This window comes from Phoenix dactylifera, chromosome 5 (assembly GCF_051530095.1).
Source record: "Phoenix dactylifera cultivar Ajwa chromosome 5, Ajwa_hap1_PhDact_Kaust_v1.1, whole genome shotgun sequence".
Taxonomy (NCBI): Eukaryota; Viridiplantae; Streptophyta; class Magnoliopsida; order Arecales; family Arecaceae; genus Phoenix; species Phoenix dactylifera.
In genome coordinates this window covers 26882397-26904413 of record NC_143194.1, presented here as the reverse complement: position 1 = coordinate 26904413, position 22017 = coordinate 26882397, and the positions used below count along the sequence as shown (strand labels likewise).

General features: G+C 46.1%; 2 protein-coding genes across 2 annotated transcripts; one reads left to right on the top strand and one right to left on the bottom strand.

The window, feature by feature from the left end:
* Positions 1-479: 479 nt before the first annotated feature.
* On the bottom strand, positions 480-2876 carry LOC149753521 (uncharacterized). The gene is made up of 2 exons (XM_089923545.1): positions 1211-2876; positions 480-931 (listed from the first exon to the last, which is right to left on the bottom strand). Exons 1-2 carry the CDS (start codon positions 2874-2876, stop codon positions 480-482), a joined length of 2118 nt encoding a protein of 705 aa, XP_089779671.1.
* An 11239-nt stretch (positions 2877-14115) lies between these two features.
* On the top strand, positions 14116-21616 carry LOC103722864 (protein DETOXIFICATION 16-like). Its single transcript, XM_039128642.3, has 8 exons — positions 14116-14352; positions 19209-19753; positions 20027-20113; positions 20261-20317; positions 20416-20654; positions 20819-20937; positions 21048-21134; positions 21469-21616. The coding sequence occupies exons 1-8, from the start codon at positions 14161-14163 to the stop codon at positions 21535-21537; spliced, it is 1395 nt and encodes a 464-aa protein (XP_038984570.3). The 5' UTR covers positions 14116-14160; the 3' UTR covers positions 21538-21616.
* The last annotated feature ends 401 nt before the right edge of the window (positions 21617-22017 follow it).

The following is a 22017-nucleotide window of genomic DNA, read 5'->3' as shown; positions in this document are numbered from 1 at the left end:
CGAATATGTTTTCAGAAAGCACGTGCGAGGAGATGCGCATTAAACGACGATACGAGGTTATCTGCGAGCCAATATTTTACTTGCGAACTTACTTCCGCATAAACGTTATATGAGGACAACCTCGATGAAATGCATAAAAAAAATTTTATGCGGATTTCAGGCCGTATGGAAAATGATTATGAGGACAACCTCATGATGACGCATAAAAACTTATATGCGGAAGAAGGCACGAGAGACGCATAAAATGTATATGCGGAAACTATTCCCATACGGATCTAATATGAAGACAACAGCACGCAAAGACGCATAAAAATTTCTCTGAGGAAGATAATCCGCTTAGAATTGACTATGCGGATATATGCACCACCAACGCGCATGAAAATTCTATCTGAAAGTTGATCCGCATAGAATTGACTATGACGGCAATCGTACGGCGGATAGCTTTTTTTTTTTTTTTTTTTTTTGCTAAAAGCGGGTTTTCATACAAAACGTGTACGAATACACCCAATAAAGTCAAAAAATACTAGCTCACGGAGAGCCAGAGGCAGCTCCCCCTCCCCCACCCACAAGGTATATCCTGAATGATGAGCCGCGAAGGCAGCCACCCAGTCGGCTGCCCCATTGGCTTCTCGAAATACGTGCTTCGCCTGAATGGCCACCCCAACCCCACACATCATCCCTATGTCCCGAACCAAGGGGTGGTCTGAGCCCTCACCCCTCAGCCCCTTCTGAATCCAACTGATGACTGTGGCTGAGTCGCCCTCCAAAACAATCGAGCCAGCCTGCAAAGCCTGCCTCGCATATCGAAGACCGGCCCAGGCAGCTCGTAACTCTGCCCCGGGGACCGACGTGCCGAACAGCTGACAGCCCCCTGCTGCCACGACTCTGGAGTGCGGGTCCCGTATCACAAAGCCCGCACCGCCTCGCGCACCTCCATCCAAAACCGAACCATCGAAATTGACCTTAAGGAAACTCGGGGGTGGGGGTTCCCAGGTGAAGAACACCATCTGAGAAGCTGCCGAAGCAGAAAGAGAACCCCAGGTGTCCCGAGCTATCAGAGGTCCATCTGAAGAGGATCTGATCTCCAATGCCTGTACGCGCGCTAGCTCCACCACGAACCTCGGTGACACCCTGCGCTCACCGAGGGTACGAGCGTTCCTTGCCAGCCAGATCTGATGTGCTGTGCAAGTCGCTCGAATAGCCTCCTGACATGTCCGAGGGCGGACCAACCACTGCTGCATCGTCTGTAAAAACTGAGGCCTCCCATGCCAGACCTCCTGCGGGAACCCTGCCCACTGCCATGCCGACCTCGCCCACGAACACTGGAAAAGCATGTGGTCGACCGACTCCTCCACACTGCATGTCCCGCACTCCGCAGGGATCTCACATCCTCGCCTACTCAGCGCTGCTCTCGTCGGGAGACGGTCCCACGCCACCTTCCATAGGAAAAGTGCAGCCCTCGGGTGAAGCCCTGACCTCCAGATCCAAGTGTAGTCCGGCCCTGGCTCATGCTCCTGCTGGATAACACCGGCGAGATCTCCCAGTCGGACCCTGGATCGGCAGGAAGTGCCCCAAACCCTAACATCAGGCCCCCCATAGCCTGGCACCGGAAGAGACCGGATCCTCTCAGCTAGATGTACCCCGAACAGCTGACGTAACCTGGCCACATCCCATGCTGACTCTCCTGGGGCCAGAAGATCAAAAACCCGCAGTCCCTCCGCCGCCGCAGTATCAATCATGGTCGGCCAGCACCTCAGTGGGACAGTGTCCACCCATGGGTCCGCAGTCACATCAATACTCCGCCCATCGCCTACTATCCACCTGGTATTTGCCGACACTGTCGGCACATACCTCCCAATCTCACGCCACATGAAGGAGACTCGCCGCCCACTCCATGCCACCTCTGAGCCGTCACGTCCATATCTGGCGGCCATCACCTGACTCCACAACCCGTGTGGCTCTAGCAGGAACCGAGCTGCATGCCGAGCAATGAAGGCCTCGCGACGCTCCAGCAGGGACTGCACCCCGAGACCGCCCTCGCTGGTAGGCCGGCATACGTGCTCCCAGGCTACCAGATGCACCCCGCGGCCTCCGCCATGTGACCCCCACAGGAAGCACCGCAACAGTCGCTCAATCCTCAGTAAGATCGTCTTCGGAACCACAGTGTTGGCCATGAGATAAACTGGCATGGACCCCAACACTGATCTGATCAAAGTCAGTCTCCCCATCATAGATAGGGAAACTGCTCTCCATCCCTCCAACCTGCTCTCCACCCGCTGCACCAGGCTGGAGCACTCTGCCACTCGTAATCTGCGGCCTGTGATGGGAACTCCCAGGTAGGTCAATGTCTCCTCCTGCTCAGGAATCTGCAAAATCCCACGAATCTCCTGTCTGACCCTGCTCTCCGTACTCGGACTGAAGCGGACAGCTGACTTTTGGAAGTTGGCTCTCTGGCCCGACGCCATACAGTAGTCTGCTACCACCCTACGAAGGACCCGTGCATCAGAAACCCGCGCTCTGGCCAAAAGAAGACAATCGTCAGCGAAGAGTAAGTGGGAAAGAGGACTAGCCCCCGGGGCGGGAATATAGGCCTCCAGCTCCCTACGGGCACACACCCTCTGCAAATCACGAGACAAAATATCAGCACAAAGAATAAACAAGTAAGGAGATAAAGGGCATCCCTGACGCAGCCCCATCGTAGACTCAAAGAAAGGAGAAGGTGTGCCATTGACCAAAATCGAAAACTTTGGCCCCCTGACACACCCCAGCACCCAGTCGATCCACTGCCTATGGAATCCGTACGCCTCCAGTGTCTGCTGAAGAAATCTCCATCTGATCCTGTCATAAGCTCTCTCCATATCCAGCTTAATAGCCATCAGGCTATGTCGCTTCGATGCTCGCTGAAGGTCCCACATCATCTCCTGAGCCAGCAGAACATTATGGGAAATGTTTCTGCCACATCATCTCCTGAGCTAGCGGGGCCAGCCTCAGGTACGATGCCTGGGCCCATCCCCTGCTCGTCAGGAGTGGACTGCATGACTGCCGCCCTGATACGCTGCACGGTAGTCATGTGGTCCGTACCCTCTCCTGGTCTCGGTGGCGCGGCCTGACACCCCTCCGGAAAAGGCCTGAGGTGATCCCTGGCCCTGCTCCCGCTAGAGGAGGCTTCCCCCTGCTCATCCGCAACCAGGGGCAGAGGGCCAAACCGGAAGACTCCATCGGGGCCAGTACCACCCTGCACAGCCCATGGCTGTACCTCACTCAGGGGGGCGTGGCCACCGTGCTCTCCTCGAGAGGGGGGCTGTACCGAAAAGGCCCAGCAGACTCCTCGCCCAGGCCCTGCACCGCGAGTACGGCGCAACTCCCCGGGCCCGAAGCTGGCTGGGCCGTTGGGCCAGCATCAGCTTGGCCCAAGGATGCAACCGCGGGCTGGGCCGGAAGGCCCACCACCCGCGGTTCCACAGCAGACCGCGCGGCCTGCTGGCCGCGCGTAACGTCGCGCGGGCCCAGCGGAACCTGGGCCCTCGCGACCACAGCACCGGGCGGTGCGTCCCTGGATGTGGACGCGCCGATGGCGCGCGGCGCGACAGCGGCGCGTGGCGCGCCAACGGCGTCAGCCGCGCCGAGCGCACGGCCCCCATCTTGGGCCGCCCCCACCGGCCCACGGCCCCGGCCCCGACGCCCGGCCCTCTGGGCCCGGGCGCGCTGGGCTGGCCCGTGATGTTGGCCCCGGCCCACAACGGTAAGGGCCAGTTGGGCTCCCTGCCAAGACTCCCCAGCTGGGCCAAGGCCCGCCAGCGGCCTCGGCCGCTTCTGGGTTAGGACGCGGGCCGCAGCCGCCCGGCTGGACTCCGGATCGGCCCGACTCGGGCCTTCGCCGAGACACAGACTCGGCCCCGGATCCCCCAACTCGGACAGGAGATCGTCCGAGTCAGCTTGGAGGGGGCCGAAGGAGAGCGCCGGGAGCCCATCCCCCCCCCGGCGAGCGGAGACCGGCGGCGTGCCACCTTCGCTGGCTTTTGCCAGCCGTCGGTGTCCGCCGGGGACACTGGCGAAGTTGGGCGAGCCACCGGGGGGGGCGGCCGAGTCGAAGACGAACCGGGCCCCGAGTGCGGCTCACTCGTCTTCCCCGGTCGCGGCGGGGGCTCCCGATGGGGTCTCTATCGTGACGCCATCATCCAGGGACCATAGATCGGTCCCTGCGCCTCCTCCCCACTGCCCGAAGATGGTTGAGCAGGCCCACCCCCCTGGTTCGCCTCCGCCGGGGACGAACTCGAAGCCCCAGTAGCGCAAGGGGTCGCCGGAAAGCGGCAAGTCCCTGCCTGGTGGCCCATTCGCCCGCACCGGGAGCACAGGGCCGAGACACTTTCGAAGACGAAAGGCTGCCATCGCACTTTCGTCTTCCCCTGGATCAGCACTCCCGGTAGCAGAGGCTTGGTCGTGTCGACCACCACCTTCACACGGGCGAATCCCATCGCCTGGCGTTGCTCCGTGACGCTGTCCACGGCGACCGGCCGGCCCGCCCGAGCGGCAATATGGAATATGGTTGACGTAGACCAGTACTCCGGCGGCAGACGGGGCAAGCGGAGCCACACGGTGGCCGTCTGCACAGCCTCCTCCCCTGGTTCGAAATCGGGAACCCATGGGGTCATGGCGAGCAGTTGCCCGGCCACCACCCACGGGCCGTCGCTCAACGCCCGGTCCCGGTCCTCCGTCGACCGGAACCTCAGGGCCAGGTAGCCGTCCGCAAGCGGGATGGCCACCACCTCCTTCAACTTTGAGCAGGCGGCGACATCTTTCGCCACCCACTCTGCTGGGACGCGGCGGCCGAAGCTACGGGCCACCGCCGCCCTCCCTTCCCACTCGAGCCGGGCCGCCGCAATCGGTTCCTCCGGAGGAGTCAAGACCTCCGGGAAGCAGCGGCTCAGCCGCTCCACCTCCGCAGCCGTGGGCCACTGAGTCACCCACGGCCCCGGCCTCGTCCAAGCGTTAGGGCCCTTACTTTTTCCTCTCGCCGGTCCTTCCGTTGCCGTCCCCGCCGGTTGCTTCCCCTTCGGATCCATCGGAGGCCCTGCAAGGAAGAGGAGAGTAAGTAGTAGCAGCCCAGGGATCGCCGAGGTGTTTGTGTCGTTCGCCCCGCCGCCCGAAGACCTTGGGTGGCTGGCCTCCCGCGACACCAGAGAACCCCCGTCGCCTAGCACACCGCCGAGGGGTTCGCCGGTTTCTCAGTGCCCCTGGTCCGCTGCGCCGGCCTCGTCTCAGGGCCACTTTCTCAGAGCCAAGCAGTCGTGTCGCTCGCCCCGCCGCCCGGAGACCTTAGGCGGCTGGCCTCTCGCAACACCGGGGAGACCCCGTCGCCTAGCACACCGCCGGAAGGTGCTCCGGCGGGATACTAGCCGTTGTGAACGTCGGTAACCTGTCAACAGCGGGATAGCCGTTGGCGCTTTCTCAGAGTTTCGTCAGTACAAACAAACCTTCTACGGCGGATAGCTTCACCGTGACGCGTAGAATTGAGGACACCATAGCATCATCATGACGCATAAAACTTCCATACGGACATCGAGGCATACATTAGTTGCATAAAAAATATATGCAGATGTTGATCTGCATAGAATTTACTATGAGGACGACTGTAACATGAGGTGCATTTTATTATTATTTCTACAAGAATATGTAGTCACAACTGTCCCTTAATTACAACCATAAAGCCATTTGTTCCTAAAAGTGGGGAGCGTTCTGATCGTGTGGTTGCAGTTTAAGAGTAGTCAATCCAATGATTGATGGCAAAGAAAAACGTCTTCTCCCTAAATAGAAAGACTATCGAGAAATTTAACTCGCTCTTTAATCTTCTGGTGGTAGTAATACCGAACAATGCTTCTCCTACTGTATAAACAGAACAAGAATGGAGCATTCAGTATGGCATCGTTACATAATTTTATCAATTCTAGGAGTACTTTGTCCGGTCTCCTTAACTCTTTGGAAGACTCCGTCTTTGCTTCAAGAACAAGATAAATTGTAGCCCACAGAAAATTTACCAAAAACTTCAAAAAATGCTTGTCTTGTAAGTTGTAATGAGCCACGGACTTCTGAAAGTTTAGTACATAATTCAGTTTCTTGATGTGGTAGATCTCACTTATGGGTATTCGTTCTCTTAACGTTTGTGGCTCATATGGGAGAGAAGGTGCATGGGTCTCCCTCAATCTAGTTGTTATTATTGTTTTTTTTGTTTCTCATGCAGTTAGTGTCAGATGACGGGATGCATACAAAATCATGATATTCACAATTGTGATGAACAGGGTCATTGAATCGACATAATATGTGCTCTTTTCGTTCAAGACCTTTTCTATGGATTCATTATGATATTTACCAATTGGGAGAAGGAAGTAAGTTTCTTTGCTGCACTGTTTGATTGCCGAATGTCTGCCTACTTCACACTGACCCCTATTTCATAGAAAGCCATACTTCTGCTTACCAAGCTAGAAGACCAAGGAACCATAATAGAAGTGAACCTCTATAGCTCGGCCATTTCTTTCGTTGTACTTTTTTTTTTCAGGCTAGGAAAGGCAGAGATAGAGCGAATAGCACCATGATCCCCATGGACAGAGTTTCATTGCCTGCTTGACATTTTCTTTAGATGATGGAAGCAAATTAAAAATGTTTTCTTTTATGGTAAGGGAGGATGTCAAAGTATCCACCTAGGACTATGTGTATTTTTCATTAATTTAAATTCTGCAAGAGAGCATTCAGTTTTCTCTCACGTATGGTCCATTGAACTTTGTGATTTATTGCATGGAGTAAAGTAAGTTGGGCTGTGATCAGGGCCCGGTCCATTGATCAGCCCACACATAATTTGGGCTGGGTATATATGCAAGGAAAATGAAAAAGAAAAGGTATACCTATAACAAGTGTTTCATGAGGGTTTATATACAAATATTAATTTTGAGAGAGTAATTATGTAAATTCAAATATTTAGGAGGATATATACGTAAAAAAAAAACAAAATTAAATAGAGTCATAAATAGAATCAGATATTCGGATACGGATCGAATATTTATCTATTCATATCCATATTTATTTTTATTTGACGGATATAAATATGGATACGGATATTAGTTGGATGCTCAAATTTTTATCCATATCTAAATAAATTCTGATACAAAAACAAATCCGGACGAATATTAACCGGTCCACTTTCACCCTTATCTTCATATCAGCTTTCTTTTCCGATGGGACAGCTTTTATCCATATCCGGATAGATTCGGATATTAATCTTTTATATATATATATATATATATATATATATATATATATAAAACTAACTCCGCTAGGATTATCCTTTGTGAGCTAAGCTAATATTCTGTCATAAGTAATTTGACTCATGTCATTAACATTATGTTTGTGTATATAAGTGAGCTTAAGTGTATTTGTAAAATTTTTATTTTGTGTTTGTCAAAGATTTTAAGATAGTGCGACTCCCACATAGCCATCCTAACCATGCATAGAGGCATAGGCTATAGACCAAAGTTGGACTACTTTCCACAGCTGACAACTACACCTTCCATAGCAATTCCATCAGGTCATATCATATAGACTTTGTACCAGAGCATGCAGTATTTTGCTGTCCATTTTCATGAACCAATGATCCGAGTCTTATGCCCATTACACTACTATAACAACGATCAAATTAACACCAGTAGCGATGCCCGAGAACGGCTAGCTCTTCATGTTCTAGCAAAAAAAAAACCTTCCATCTCCATGCAAAAGAGGCAGCAGGGCCGGCGGATCGGATGCAAAGAACCGGAGGCCACCAAGATGAGGCTTCCTCCGTCTGTTTGAGTTTTTTCCGTCGTTACGGCGCCATCTCACTTCACTTAGAACTTGTTTACATAAATATTCTCAAAAATTGCTATTTATATCTATACTTTATAAAAAAAATTTGTATGTTTATCTATTAAGAATTTCGTTATTTTAATTTTAAATCACTAATTTTTTTAATGACATGAGTATTATTGGAGGGCGGATAGGGATGCAAATGGATCGGATTATGTTGGGTTCTGAGTGATTTCGACTAGATCCAGTTTTTTGTTTGGATCTGGAAACGGGTCCACACTCTTTATACTTTTGGAAAAGGAATTGGACAAACCTAATTTGGTCATATCATAATTATGAGGTGCTGGGTGACCCATGACTCGAAAGACTTGCAATTGACTTCCAGTCAGAACAGATGACCCATGATTTACAAAGTCGGTCTACAAGCCAAATTTCATATCACACTATTTTTTATCTATATGGCTGATTGGACTGAACTTGGTGTCTCCCAGCTCCCCTCTAGGACAAAAAGATTCTCAGACCATCTTCCAAAATCCAATTCCATTGCAGAAAACTGACAAAAACATACGGATATTAATTGGATGCTCAAATTTTTATCCATATCTAAATAGATTCGGATACAAAAACAGATCCGGACGTATAATATTCGGTCCACTTTTACCTCTCTCTTCATATTAGCTTGCTTTTCTGATGGGACAATCTCTATCCATATCCGGATAGATTCGTATATTAATCGCTTATATATATCATATATATATATATATATATATATATATATATATATATATATATATATATATATATATAACTGACACCACTAGAATTATCCTTTGGGAGCTAAGCTAATATTCCGTCATAAGTAATTTGCCTCATGTCATTAACATTATGTTTGTGTATATAAGTGAGCTTAAGTGCTTTTGTGAAATTTTTATTTTGTATTTGTCAACGATTTTAAGATAGTGCGACGACTCCCACATAGCCATCCTAATCATGCTTATAGGCATAGGTTATAGACCAAAGTTGGACTACTTTCCAAAGCCAACAACTACACCTTCCATAGCAATTCCATCAGGTCATATCATATAGACTTCGTACCAGAGCGTACAGTATTTTCCCGTCCATTTCCATGAACCAATTGTCCGGGTCTTATGCCCATTACAGTTTTTTTCATATCATCATAGCAGCCATCTCATCTTATATGTATATTCTTATAAATTTTTTTTTACATATATATTTATTAAGAGTATTTTTGTTATTTTAATTTTAAACTACTATTTTTTTTAACGGTGTTAAATAACATAAATACATATACGCAAAATATATATATATATATATATAAAATAAGTATTTTATGAGAATATATATATATAAATATAAATTTTAAAAAAATATTTATATAAATTTAAATATTTAGAAGAATATATATGTAAAAAAATTTTAAAATTAAACAAAGTTATCAATAGAAATGGATATTCGAATATGGGTTGGATAATTGTTTACCATATTCATCAACTTTGTTTTTTGCCTAATATTTTTTTGGGCGGCAATGTTAGCAATATATTATCTAAATAAATAAATAAATCTATAAATGTAATTAAAGAAAAATCTTAAAAAAATAATATATACATATATATATATATCATTCGGCATCCAAATAATTCTATTTTAATGCAAAATAAATCTATTCTAGCACAAAATAAATCTATGCATTTAATAAATTTATATCATAAAATTTCAAATCCTACAGATCTACTAATATTAAATTAAAAATAAAGTTAGAAGAAAGTAGCCTGATTGAAGACAGATCGAAGCGCGTAGACGTTGTCCCAAAGAAGTATTTGCCCCCCACGTACGGGTCTCCCGGCAATCCTCCTCTGAGCTACAACGACTTTACAACTTCTTCTTCGGCACGTCTTGAAAGAAGTCAAAGCGAACCCGATTGGACTTGCAGATCCAGCAAAGAACGAAAGTAAAAGAATAAAATAAAATATAAAAGAGCAAGAATAAAAATCACAAGTGGCTAGAAGGAGGAAGAACTTTTCTCCAATTTTTTTTTCATATTTTTTCCTAATTTTTCGTGTTCTGAAAGAGATGAAATTGAAGGGTATACATCGGGATATATGATTAGGGGCAAAATTACCATTTTGCCCCAGTGAAATGCTGTTCTCAAATGCGCACGTGCATGACCGGCCAATTAGAGCCACGAGATGCATGGTCCCCGGCTCAAATCCAAATAACCTGATTTTAAACGCGGAAGCCTACTGGAGTTTCCTTTTTCTCAAATGCGCATGCGGCCCGAGATTTGGCCGCGTGCGCATTTAAGTTTTTTCCAACAGGCGCAGCCTCTGCCGTCTACTGACACGCCTTTTGCTCAGCTCTGTGGTTGAAGTTTTTGTTCCAGTCCTTGCATTCGGGTCGCGTGCGCATTTAAGTTTTTTCCAACAGGCACAGCCTCTGCCGTCTACTGACACGCCTTTTGCTCAACCCTGTGGTTGAAGTTTTTGTTCCAGTCCTTGCATGCTCCTTGACTCGTGTCTAGAGCTGATCAAAATCCGGGCCAGGCCGAGCTCGGGCCGGGCTCTACAGCAGAAATTAGGCCCGATGGCTATGCCCCGGCCCGGCCCGACTGTCGGGCTTAAATTTTTGTCCAAATCCGACCCGACTTTATAAATCTGGTTCTAGGCCCGTCTAGCCCGGCCCGACCCGACAAGCCCGATTTTTTCTTTATTTGGAATCAGAAAATTGGCCAGAATGGCCCAACCAGGCCCGGCCCGATTTTTTTGGTCGGGCCGCTTTTCTTGCCCAGGCTCGACCCATGAGCCTTTTTTTAATGCCCAAGCCCGAAAAATTCCGGGCCGGGCTGGACGGGCTGGACGGGCTGGGCGGGCCAGAAGGCTCGTGATCAGCTCTACTCGTGTCCAAGCCCAACCAAAAGTCCTCTTGGTTACAACCCAACCCCCCCAGTGAAACGCTGTTCTCAAACGCGCACGTGCATGACCGGCCAATTAGAGCCACGAGGCGCATGGTCCCCGGCTCAAATCCAAATAACCCGATTTTAAACGCGGAAGCCTGCTGGAGTTTCCTTTTTCTCAAACGCGCATGCGGCCCGAGATTTGGCCGCATGCGCATTTAAGTTTTTCCCAACAGGTGCAGCCTCTGCCGTCTACTGACACGCCTTTTGCTCAGCTCTGTGGTTGAAGTTTTTGTTCCAGTCCTTGCATTCGGGCCGCGTGCGCATTTAAGTTTTTTCCAACAGGCACAGCCTCTGCCGTCTACTGACACGCCTTTTGCTCAACTCTGTGGTTGAAGTTTTTGTTCCAGTCCTTGCATGCTCCTTGACTCATGTCTCGAGGTGATCAAAATCCGGGCCGGGCCGAGCTCGGGCCGAGCTCTACAGCAGAAATTAGGCCCGATGGCTATGCCCCGGCCCGGCCCGACTGTCGGGCTTAAATTTTTGTCCAAACCCGACCCGACTTTATAAATCTGGTTCTAGGCCCGTCTAGCCCGGCCCGACCCGATAGGCCCGACCCGACAAGCCCGATTTTTTCTTTGTTTGGAATCAGGAAATTGGCCAGAATGGCCCGACCAGGCCCGGCCCGATTTTTTTGGTCGGGCCGCTTTTCTTGCCCAGGCCCGACCCATGGGCCTTTTTTTAATGCCCAAGCCCGAAAATTCCGGGCCGGGCTGGACGGGCTGGGCGGGCCAGAAGGCTCGTGATCAGCTCTACTCGTGTCCAAGCCCAACCAAAAGTCCTCTTGGTTACAACCCCCCCCCCCAGTGAAACGCTGTTCTCAAACGCGCACGTGCATGACCGGCCAATTAGAGCCACGAGGCGCATGGCCCCCGGCTCAAATCCAAATAACCCGATTTTAAACGCGGAAGCCTGCTGGAGTTTCCTTTTTCTCAAACGCGCATGCGGCCCGAGATTTGGCCGCGTGCGCATTTAAGTTTTTCCCAACAGGTGCAGCCTCTGCCGTCTACTGACACGCCTTTTGCTCAGCTCTGTGGTTGAAGTTTTTGTTCCAGTCCTTGTATTCGGACCGCGTGCGCATTTAAGTTTTTCCCAACAGGCACAGCCTCTGCCGTCTACTGACACCCCTTTTCTCAACTCTGTGGTTGAAGTTTTTGTTCCAGTCCTTGCATGCTCCTTGACTCATGTCTCGAGCTGATCAAAATCCGGGCCGGGCCGAGCTCGGGCCGAGCTCTACAGCAGAAATTAGGCCCGATGGCTATGCCCCGGCCCGGCCCGACTGTCGGGCTTAAATTTTTGTCCAAATCCGACCCGACTTTATAAATCTGGTTCTAGGCCCGTCTAGCCCGGCCCGACCCGATAGGCCCGACCCGACAAGCCCGATTTTTTCTTTGTTTGGAATCAGGAAATTGGCCAGAATGGCCCGACCAGGCCCGGCCCGATTTTTTTGGTCGGGCCGCTTTTCTTGCCCAAGCCCGACCCATGGGCCTTTTTTTAATGCCCAAGCCCGAAAAATTCCGGGCCGGGCTGGACGGGCTGGGCGGGCCAGAAGGCTCGTGATCAGCTCTACTCGTGTCCAAGCCCAACCAAAAGTCCTTTTGGTTACGACCCCCCCCCCCCCCAGTGAAACGCTGTTCTCAAATGCGCACGTGCATGACCGGCCAATTAGAGCCACGAGGCGCATGGTCCCCGGCTCAAATCCAAATAACCCGATTTTAAACGCGGAAGCCTGCTGGAGTTTCCTTTTTCTCAAACGCGCATGCGGCCCGAGATTTGGCCGCGTGCGCATTTAAGTTTTTCCCAACAGGTGCAGCCTCTGCCGTCTACTGACACGCCTTTTGCTCAGCTCTGTGGTTGAAGTTTTTGTTCCAGTCCTTGCATTCGGGCCGCGTGCGCATTTAAGTTTTTCCCAATAGGCACAGCCTCTGCCGTCTACTGACACGCCTTTTGCTCAACTCTGTGGTTGAAGTTTTTGTTCCAGTCCTTGCATGCTCCTTGACTCGTGTCTCGAGCTGATCAAAATCCGGGCCGGGCCGAGCTCGGGCCGAGCTCTACAGCAGAAATTAGGCCCGATGGCTATGCCCCGGCCCGGCCCGACTATCGGGCTTAAATTTTTGTCCAAACCCGACCCGACTTTATAAATCTGGTTCTAGGCCCGTCTAGCCCGGCCCGACCCGATAGGCCCGACCCGACAAGCCCGATTTTTTCTTTGTTTGGAATCAGGAAATTGGCCAGAATGGCCCGACCAGGCCCGGCCCGATTTTTTTGGTCGGGCCGCTTTTCTTGCCCAGGCCCGACCCATGGGCCTTTTTTTAATGCCCAAGCCCGAAAATTCTGGGCTGGGCTGGACGGGCCAGAAGGCTCGTGATCAGCTCTACTCGTGTCCAAGCCCAACCAAAAGTCCTTTTGGTTACGACCCACCCCCCCCAAGTGAAACGCTGTTCTCAAATGCGCACGTGCATGACCGGCCAATTAGAGCCACGAGGCGCATGGTCCCCGGCTCAAATCCAAATAACCCGATTTTAAACGCGGAAGCCTGCTGGAGTTTCCTTTTTCTCAAACGCGCACGCGGCCCGAGATTTGGCCGCGTGCACATTTAAGTTTTTTCCAACAGGCGCAGCCTCTGCCGTCTACTGACACGCCTTTTGCTTAGCTCTGTGGTTAAAGTTTTTGTTCCAGTCCTTGCGTTCATGCCGCGTGCGCATTTAAGTTTTTTCCAACAGGCACAGCCTCTGCCGTCTACTGACACGCCTTTTGCTCAACTCTGTGGTTGAAGTTTTTGTTCCAGTCCTTGCATGCTCCTTGACTCGTGTCTAGAGCTGATCAAAATCCGGGCCGGGCCGAGCTCGGGTCGGGCTCTACAGCAGAAATTACGCCCGATGGCTATGCCCAGGCCCGGCCCGGCCCGGCCCGACTGTCGGGCTTAAATTTTTGTCCAAACCCGATCCGACTTTATAAATCTGGTTCTAGGCCCGTCTAGCCCGACCCGACCCGATAGGCCCGACCCGACAAGCCCGATTTTTTTTTGTTTGGAATCAGAAAATTGGCCAGAATGGCCCGACCAGGCCCAGCCCGATTTTTTTGGTCAAGCCGTTTTTCTTGCCCAGGCCCGACCCATGGGCCTTTTTTTAATGCCCAAGCCCGAAAAATTTTGGGCCGGGCTGGACGGGCTGGGCGGGCCAGAAGACTCGTGATCAGCTCTACTCGTGTCCAAGCCCAACCAAAAGTCCTCTTGGTTACAACCCCCCCGCCCCCTCGCTTTGGTGAGATTTTTGAGGGTGCCCTCTCTCTCTCTCTCTCTCTCTCTAGCTTTGGTGAGAGTTTGGAGGAGGGTGGTGGAGCGGGGATAGAAGGCAACAATGGGGAGGGAAGAGGTGGTGGCAGAATTGACGAAGCAACTATCGTTGGCAGGACCTCTCATTGGGACCAACCTCATGCAGTACGTTCTTCAAGCGATATCAGTGATGTTTGTAGGCCATCTTGGGGAGCTGCCCCTCGCCGGTACCTCCATGGCTGCTTCTTTCACTTCGGTTACTGGATTCTGCCTCATGGTATATGGGACTCCCTCCCTCCCTCCCTCCCTCTCTTGAAAGATTTCTATTTTATCTATCATAGCATTGGCTTTGTTCTATCCGATTGGTAAGAAAGGGACTCAAACTGCACTTCTTTGATAGGAGAATGTTCTTTGGGTAACCATGATTGGGCTACACGTATCACCACATTGCTGCATGTCTACATACATTTTATGATGAATTTTCGTATTCCATTTCATATTTGTTTGCCATTTCTAATGTTCGACCTTTTGCTTGTGATTCTTGAAACATTTATTTGAGGAAGAGCGTCACTGTCATTTCCATTACATCAAAATGGAAATGGCTTCTCTTGGCCTTCAACAATCTTTGAGAAACTCATTGGAAATAATCCAGCAAATGACTTCTGTTTAATATGTTTCATTATGTCCCCGTCAATTAATCAATCCAACTCGATATGCATAAACTCAGGCTACTTAATTCGGTTCAAAATATCTATGAAAAGATTTAGTCCATAAAACACTAATTATTTCCTTTTGAAGGTTTAGATATTAATCTGATGATATATATGCAGCCACAAGTTTTAATCTCCTCTGAGATTCTGTGCGTGGTTTGTCCCTGAGGATTTTACTTTGTAAAACCAACTACTTCATCGATTAACCATTTTGGTATTTTTTTATTAACTTAATATTTCGCAATAGAAAGAAGTTAAATTCTAAATTGTCCTTGGGTTTTCTAGCTTATTCATCAACTAATTAATTATGAAAGATTGTAATGCTAAAATCTCATCACCCTGAGTTCTTTAGTTCACTTATATGCGATGCATCAGGGATGAGAGCATTTTGATTTGTTTCATTAATTTGGAAATTTAAGATATTTCATTGATTGAGTTCTATCTAAAGAATGAACAACTAAAATCATATAGGCACCTAATTAGCTGAACTGATAAAGACAATTTTTTTTTCAGTTTTGAAACTCAAATAAAACCCATCAGTGTTCTTCTTTTCCCTACAACAACATGGTTAACTTTACAAGACCAAGTTGTCACTAGCCATCAGTTTTTGATATATGCTTCATTATCAGCGCCTGATGTTGTCGCAGTGGTGCAGCACACCAAAATATTATATGTGCATCAACCTTTTGTCAATGTGGAAGGACCCTTTAAATTGGAACTTGCCCACTAGATATCATCCTTAAATAGAAAATTCGTCTTACATGACCAACATAACTTTACCATCCTTTGAATTTGTCTGTCCTTATTCTCCACCCTTCTGTTTGTATTGACGGTGTAATTACACATGGTTTCTTATTCTTTGGGGTCCATCCTAATTTAAAAATAGAAATTTACTTGTCACCTAAGAAATTCAGGATTTCTCTCGACTAGATTGCATATTAATTTTGTAATTCAGAACTATACCGAAAAAGATTAGCCGAAATGTATTATTTAAATTTCTTGACCTCAAATAAGTTTCCAAGATAAACCTATAGTGTACAGCTGATGTGGGACTAAACATATACCCGCATTAGTCGTCATATGCTCTTTCCATATAAGCCATATATAGTATCCTCACCAGGCTAAAGATCCAAACCTGTTCAAATCCAATCATTCAATCATAAATACCTTGATTAGCTCGTGGTCTGTCTAAATGAGCTCATGCAGCAGTGTCCCCAGTCCATATGGGGATAGGTTGGATCTGCTCTGATATTATTTGTAACAATTTAAGACCTCACTAAAAAAAACTAGCCGGAATATATTATTTGGATTCTTTGGTCTGTATAAATACCTAAGATCTATGCAGTGCATAGCTGATGTGGAACTAAATATACACCGAGCTCGATAGTGTAGGCTTGTAACCCAAGTAGGGACGGCAAGGTGACGACGGTTGTGCCATGCTTAATATTTTATATCCCAAATGGGATGAGTTCATGCTACATGTGAATTGTATATTCCCCATACATGAAGCTAGGAGGATTTGAAAGGCATTATGGCATCTTCCGTGGATCTCCGAAAATATTGGAAAGTGTCCCTCCCAAGATTCCGTATAGGCGAGAAGGAGCCCGAGCTAGCTTTAGCCGAGAACCTATATCTATACTATAGCCGGTCCTAAAGAAAAACGTCCTTCACATTCGGGTGGGCAAGGCTCCAGGCCCGGGGGGGCAAGCTTCCATCAACAACTGATAAAGGAGAGAGCTCAGGGAGCTTCCCTTCATTCGCTTCGCGGGAGTCGCATGAAGAGGAAGTCCCAAACTGGGATCAGAGCTTTTTTCGTCAAACAATCATGACATAGGTCTGGGAGGAAATTTCATATTCGAATGCAACCCTGCCAAAAAGTAGGCATTGGAAAAGAAGCAATCTACACCATTTAGGACGGTCATGGATGTCACTTTCTTTGAAAATCTTTCTTATTTCTTTAAAATGATCAAACTGCCTATAACTTGTCATGGACTCATCGCCTAAAAGCTTAAACCGTTGGGAGCAGGATAAGCCTAGGCTAATAAACCTATGAGGCACCCCTTTGATTAGTCAATGTGGGACTATGACAATCTCTCCCACTCAATCTTGTGACATCTTTATCATTATTGGCTCCTACTTAAGAAAGGAGGGCCCATCCATGGCCCGGGTCCTACTTGACCCAACCAATCCTCCTCAATCCTGCTATCCCTCAATAAAGAGGCCAAAAGCTTAAGCTATTGGGAGGAGGACTGGCCTAAGTTAACAAACTAATGATAATAGAAAGTGATGGTTGTCGAGTTGGGTGCTGTGAATGGCCTCGAAATGGTTCAAGCTGTGAAAGCTAGGTCCCATCCATTTAAAGCGGACCTATGCAGTGAGTTGTGAGGACCCATGTAGGTATGTATTTAGTCTTACATTGACCATACACTAGATAGACCTTAGATACCTATATAACGCTATTGAATACAAATAATACTTTTTGACTAGTCTTTTTAGGTAAAATTCTGAATTGTTACAAATGGTATCAGAGCGGATACAACATATGGCTTATATGGATAAGGGGATAATATAGCATAGCCCCATTTTGGCTTACCACGAGTTGATCGTGGCATTTGTAATTAAATTTGAATAGATTTGAACCTTTAAATTAGTGAAGATGTCAGAATTTAAATGGGGAAGTTTGTGAGGACCGTGCGAGCATGTGTTTAATCCCATATAACGTACGCACTGGGTAGCCCTTGGGTACTTACTTATATAGGACCAATGAACCCAAATAACACTTTCTGGCTAGCTTTTTTGGATGAGATTCTAGATTGTTATAAATTCTATATAATATTTTTTGCTCACCTTTTGACTATATATATATATATATATATATATATATATATATATATATCCTCTTGTTTACTTGAACAATCTGAATTTTTTTCTTATATATATATATTTTGGTGAAAGCTCAAGGGAGCATGATAACATCAAATTACAGAATGTTACAGTTCAACAAGTCTAGTATACAACCTCTAAGCATAAGAAGAAAAACTAGAGCATAACAAAGATATACATAGTCGTAAAGGCTTGGCTTCTAACAAAATCCCATCCTCAGCACCTTCAAAGTTCACCAAAAGGACTCCAATGGGATTATGGGAGGGGGCAGCCAGGAGATACAATGTTGAGATGAAGATTGCTGATAACACAGCATATGCCTACCCCAGATCCTTGATCGAGCGTCTTTAACTTGTGAATTAAGAAGCGAAGAGTTGGAGAACATATCTTGCAGAAAATTCAAACAGAATCTGACCAAAGCAAATGGTGTCGAATGCTGCTGTTGTAAACACTCTCATATTCCTATCATTCCAATTAAGTCAACCCATATAAGCAGTAGCTGCTTGAGACCAATTCTCCACCATGGAATTTGCTAAAGAATTAGGCTGACAAGTAGAATCAGCCAAAAGTGACCAACACTGGACGGCAAAACTGCAGCTGATAATAGCATGTTGATCATCCTCCTCACAGTCGATACAAATATCACAATCAATAGATGAACTAGGTAAATTACCTCTTCTGACCAATAGGTCTTTGCAAGGTAGCTTCAACCATTGAAGCTTCCAGCAAAAATATTTAACCCTTATTGGTACAGTCAACCTCCAAAGCCATGTAAACCGAGCAGCAGAAGAAGTGAACACCTTCCCTTGGATTACATGACCAAAATCCTTAGTTAAAACAGATTGAGATCTAGTAAATGCTCAATCGAGCTTATAGGACCAATCATCATGCGCTACAGGAACTGAAGTTATCTTGGTCATCCTGGCAACATTACAAAATTTTTTTCCGAAAGCCCACTGTTCCGAGTGGAAGCAGATTCAATAAAATCAGCCATAGAGAAACGGTCAAGATCAAATGTAGTATTTGTAAGAGAAGGATAGAGACCCAAAGGAATGTTAGAAATTCAAGGGTCGGTCCAAACATTTATGGATAAACCATTATCCACCAGCCAGGAAAACTGAAATTGAATTTTTTTACCTTGAATACAGATTTTGTTCCAAATAGCAGAGCATCCTTTAGGCCTTATATAATTGGCCCAGAAACCTGAAAATTTATACTTGGAAGAATTTCTAATTTTTAGTTTGACCTACGGGTTGCTTTCACCATTGCCACCACTGATCCGGAGCTCACATCCTAGTTCATTATGGTTGTTAACCCCCTAACATCCACCACCATCCCACAAAGAGAGATTAGTTATCTCCAAAATGCAATGCATGCCGAGTTTCTTACATGGTTACCCAAAAAGAGATTGTCTTGAATATCTAAAAATTACATTTGTAGGATAAACAGAGAGACATCCCTCTCCCTTCACAGATGGACTCTGCAATGCAGATTTTTTTTATGAGATTCTAACCACTACTTCCTCTTTGTCATTGACTAGTTTGGAATGGTGAGTGCGCTTGATACCTTATGTGGCCAAGCTTTTGGAGCAAAGCAGAATTATATGCTTGGCATACATAAGCAGGCAGCTATGCTGGTTGTTATGCTTGTAGGCATTCCCATTGCATTCATGTGGAACTACACAAGCCACATTCTTATAGCACTGAGGCAAGACCCAGAGATATCAAAGGAAGCTGGATTATATGCTCAGTGGTTGATCCCAGCTCTTTTTGGATACGGCCTCCTTCAGTGCCATGTTAAGTTCCTGCAAAACCAAAACATCGTCTACCCCCAAATGTTAAGCTCAGGGCTCATAGCTTTGCTTCACATTCTTCTTTGCTGGGCTCTGGTGATCAAAATCGGCCTCGGCACCAAAGGTGCAGCTTTGGCAATTTCTATATCTTACGGGTTTAATGTGATGCTACTGGCAGTTTATATCAGGTTATCCCCTGCCTGTCAAACGACTTGGACCGGCTTCTCGAGAAAGGTGGTGCATAATATTTGCAACTTCATAAAACTAGCTATTCCACCAGCTATTATGATTTGGTAAGCGTAAGTTTTCTTCTGAAGCATTTATACTAAACATAAGATATTCTTTTTTATGCACTCATCAAGTCAGTATTATCTTCTCAAGACTGCCTTCAGTATTTTAAATCCATGTCTCAGACTGCAAAGCAGAAAACATTGTTCTTTAAAGTTAGCAGTAGGCCTATTAAAATCATGGCTCTTTTTTTGTTTTTGGTACATAAAATCATTGTTCTTTGAGCAACATGGAAGCTTACCCTCAATTAATTTTAGTGCTTTGTTGATTTGCGGCAGCTTGGAGTTTTGGTCATTTGAGATGCTTGTAATTCTTTCTGGGATTTTACCAAATCCAAAGCTAGAAACGTCGGTTCTATCTATTTGGTGAGTGTAGAATTTCTTCTATCTATTTTTAAGGTATCATAGAAAATGATTACTTTAAGATCTACCACTGATTACTAACTACTCAAATTTTAAATAGATATCAATGTTAAACATATTTTTGAAACTAAACGTATTCAATGTCCTCAGCCTCAATACTTCCTCAATTGTATTCATGATCTCTCTCGGTCTCAGTAATGCTATAAGGTTGGTTGTTTTGATTATGTCTTGAAAATAGTCGCTTTGATTATTTCATGTATTATTATGGAAGGAAAATCCTTACGTGTTCTCATATGTCTTTGCAGCACACGTGTATCAAATGAATTGGGTGCCAATCATCCACAGGCTGCACGCTTGGCAGTACGTGTCATGTTATGCCTTGTCACTGCAGAAAGTTTGATAACAGGATTAGCTATTATTTTGGTGCGTAATGTTTGGGGAAAAGTATATAGCAATGAACAGGAAGTTGTGAAAAGTGTGGCATCTATGATGCCATTGCTTGCATTAAGCCACTTGATTGATGGTGCCCAATGTGTGCTTTCAGGTACGAACTTTGCATTTAGATGTCGCCTAGCTTACATTTACATCTAATATATATTTTTACTAAAGAAGTCAGTAGTCCAAATTTTTGGTATTTCTTCACTATAAGATATCTATATCTTTTGAGCATCTTAAAACAGTTCTTTTGATGAAGATTTGAGTTTTTAGGTACTACCAGAGGCTGTGGTTGGCAGAAAATTGGTGCTGTTATTAATCTTGGAGCTTTCTATATTGTGGGCATCCCTACTTCTGTTCTTTTAGCTTTTGTGGTTCATATGGGGGGGAAGGTGGATCTCCTTCAATTTAGTTGTTATTATTGTTTTTTTATTTCCCATGCAGTTAGTGTCAGAAGATGGGGTGTATACAAAATCATGATATTCACAATTGTGATGAACAGGGCCTTTGGATCGGAATAATATGTGCTCTTTTCGTTCAAGACCTTTTCTATGGACTCATTATGATATTTACCAATTGGGAGAAGGAAGTAAGTTTCTTTGCTGCACTAACTTTACATGGAGATGCTTAGTTTTAGCTAATTTTGAATGGAATTCAAATGCATGCATTCAACAAGGGGGGAAGAAGAAAAATTTTGAAGTTGTATGTTGAGCTAAAAGATGCATATATATATGTGATGAAATTAACTAATGTTGAAATATAGCCTGCTATTCTACATGAATGTTTCTAGATATTTGTTCCTAGAAATGGCTAGAATTCTATCAGTGTCACTTTTTTTCCCCTCCGTCTCGATCCTCTTACAGTTTTATTCTGCATGTTATTTTCATTAGCAGCATCTAAGTTTGTTGTACTTTTTTTTTCAGGCTAGAAAAGCCGGAGATAGAGTGAATAGCACCATGATCCCCATGGACGGGGTTTCCTTGCCTGCTTGACATTTACTTTAGATAATGGAAGCAAATTAACAATGGATATTTTTCATTACTTTAAATTCTGCAAGTGAGCAATCAGTTATCTCTCGTGTATGGTCCATTAAACTTTGTGATTTACTGCATGGAGTAGAATAAGCTGGGCTGTAACCATTAAATTATTGAACTGGTCGATTATACAAGTAGTTAATGCCTAACAATGTCCAAGAAGTCCTAAGTCACATTATTTGTGCATTAATATTATCTGAATGTTAGATTACCTCAGTAGCCAAGAAAATTTCAATCTGCAGCATGCGAAACTAATTCTACCACTAAAGATGAAACTAGCCTTCTACTGCCAATAACTGTGATCCATTATGCATTTTTCATTTGATCTAAGGCTTTATGACATGTTAATTATATTCTTAGTAGTTTGTCTTTGGATGTTAATCAGGCTGCATAAATGCACTCGTGAAAGTAGTCAAAAAGCTCTTTGGTTTTATCATT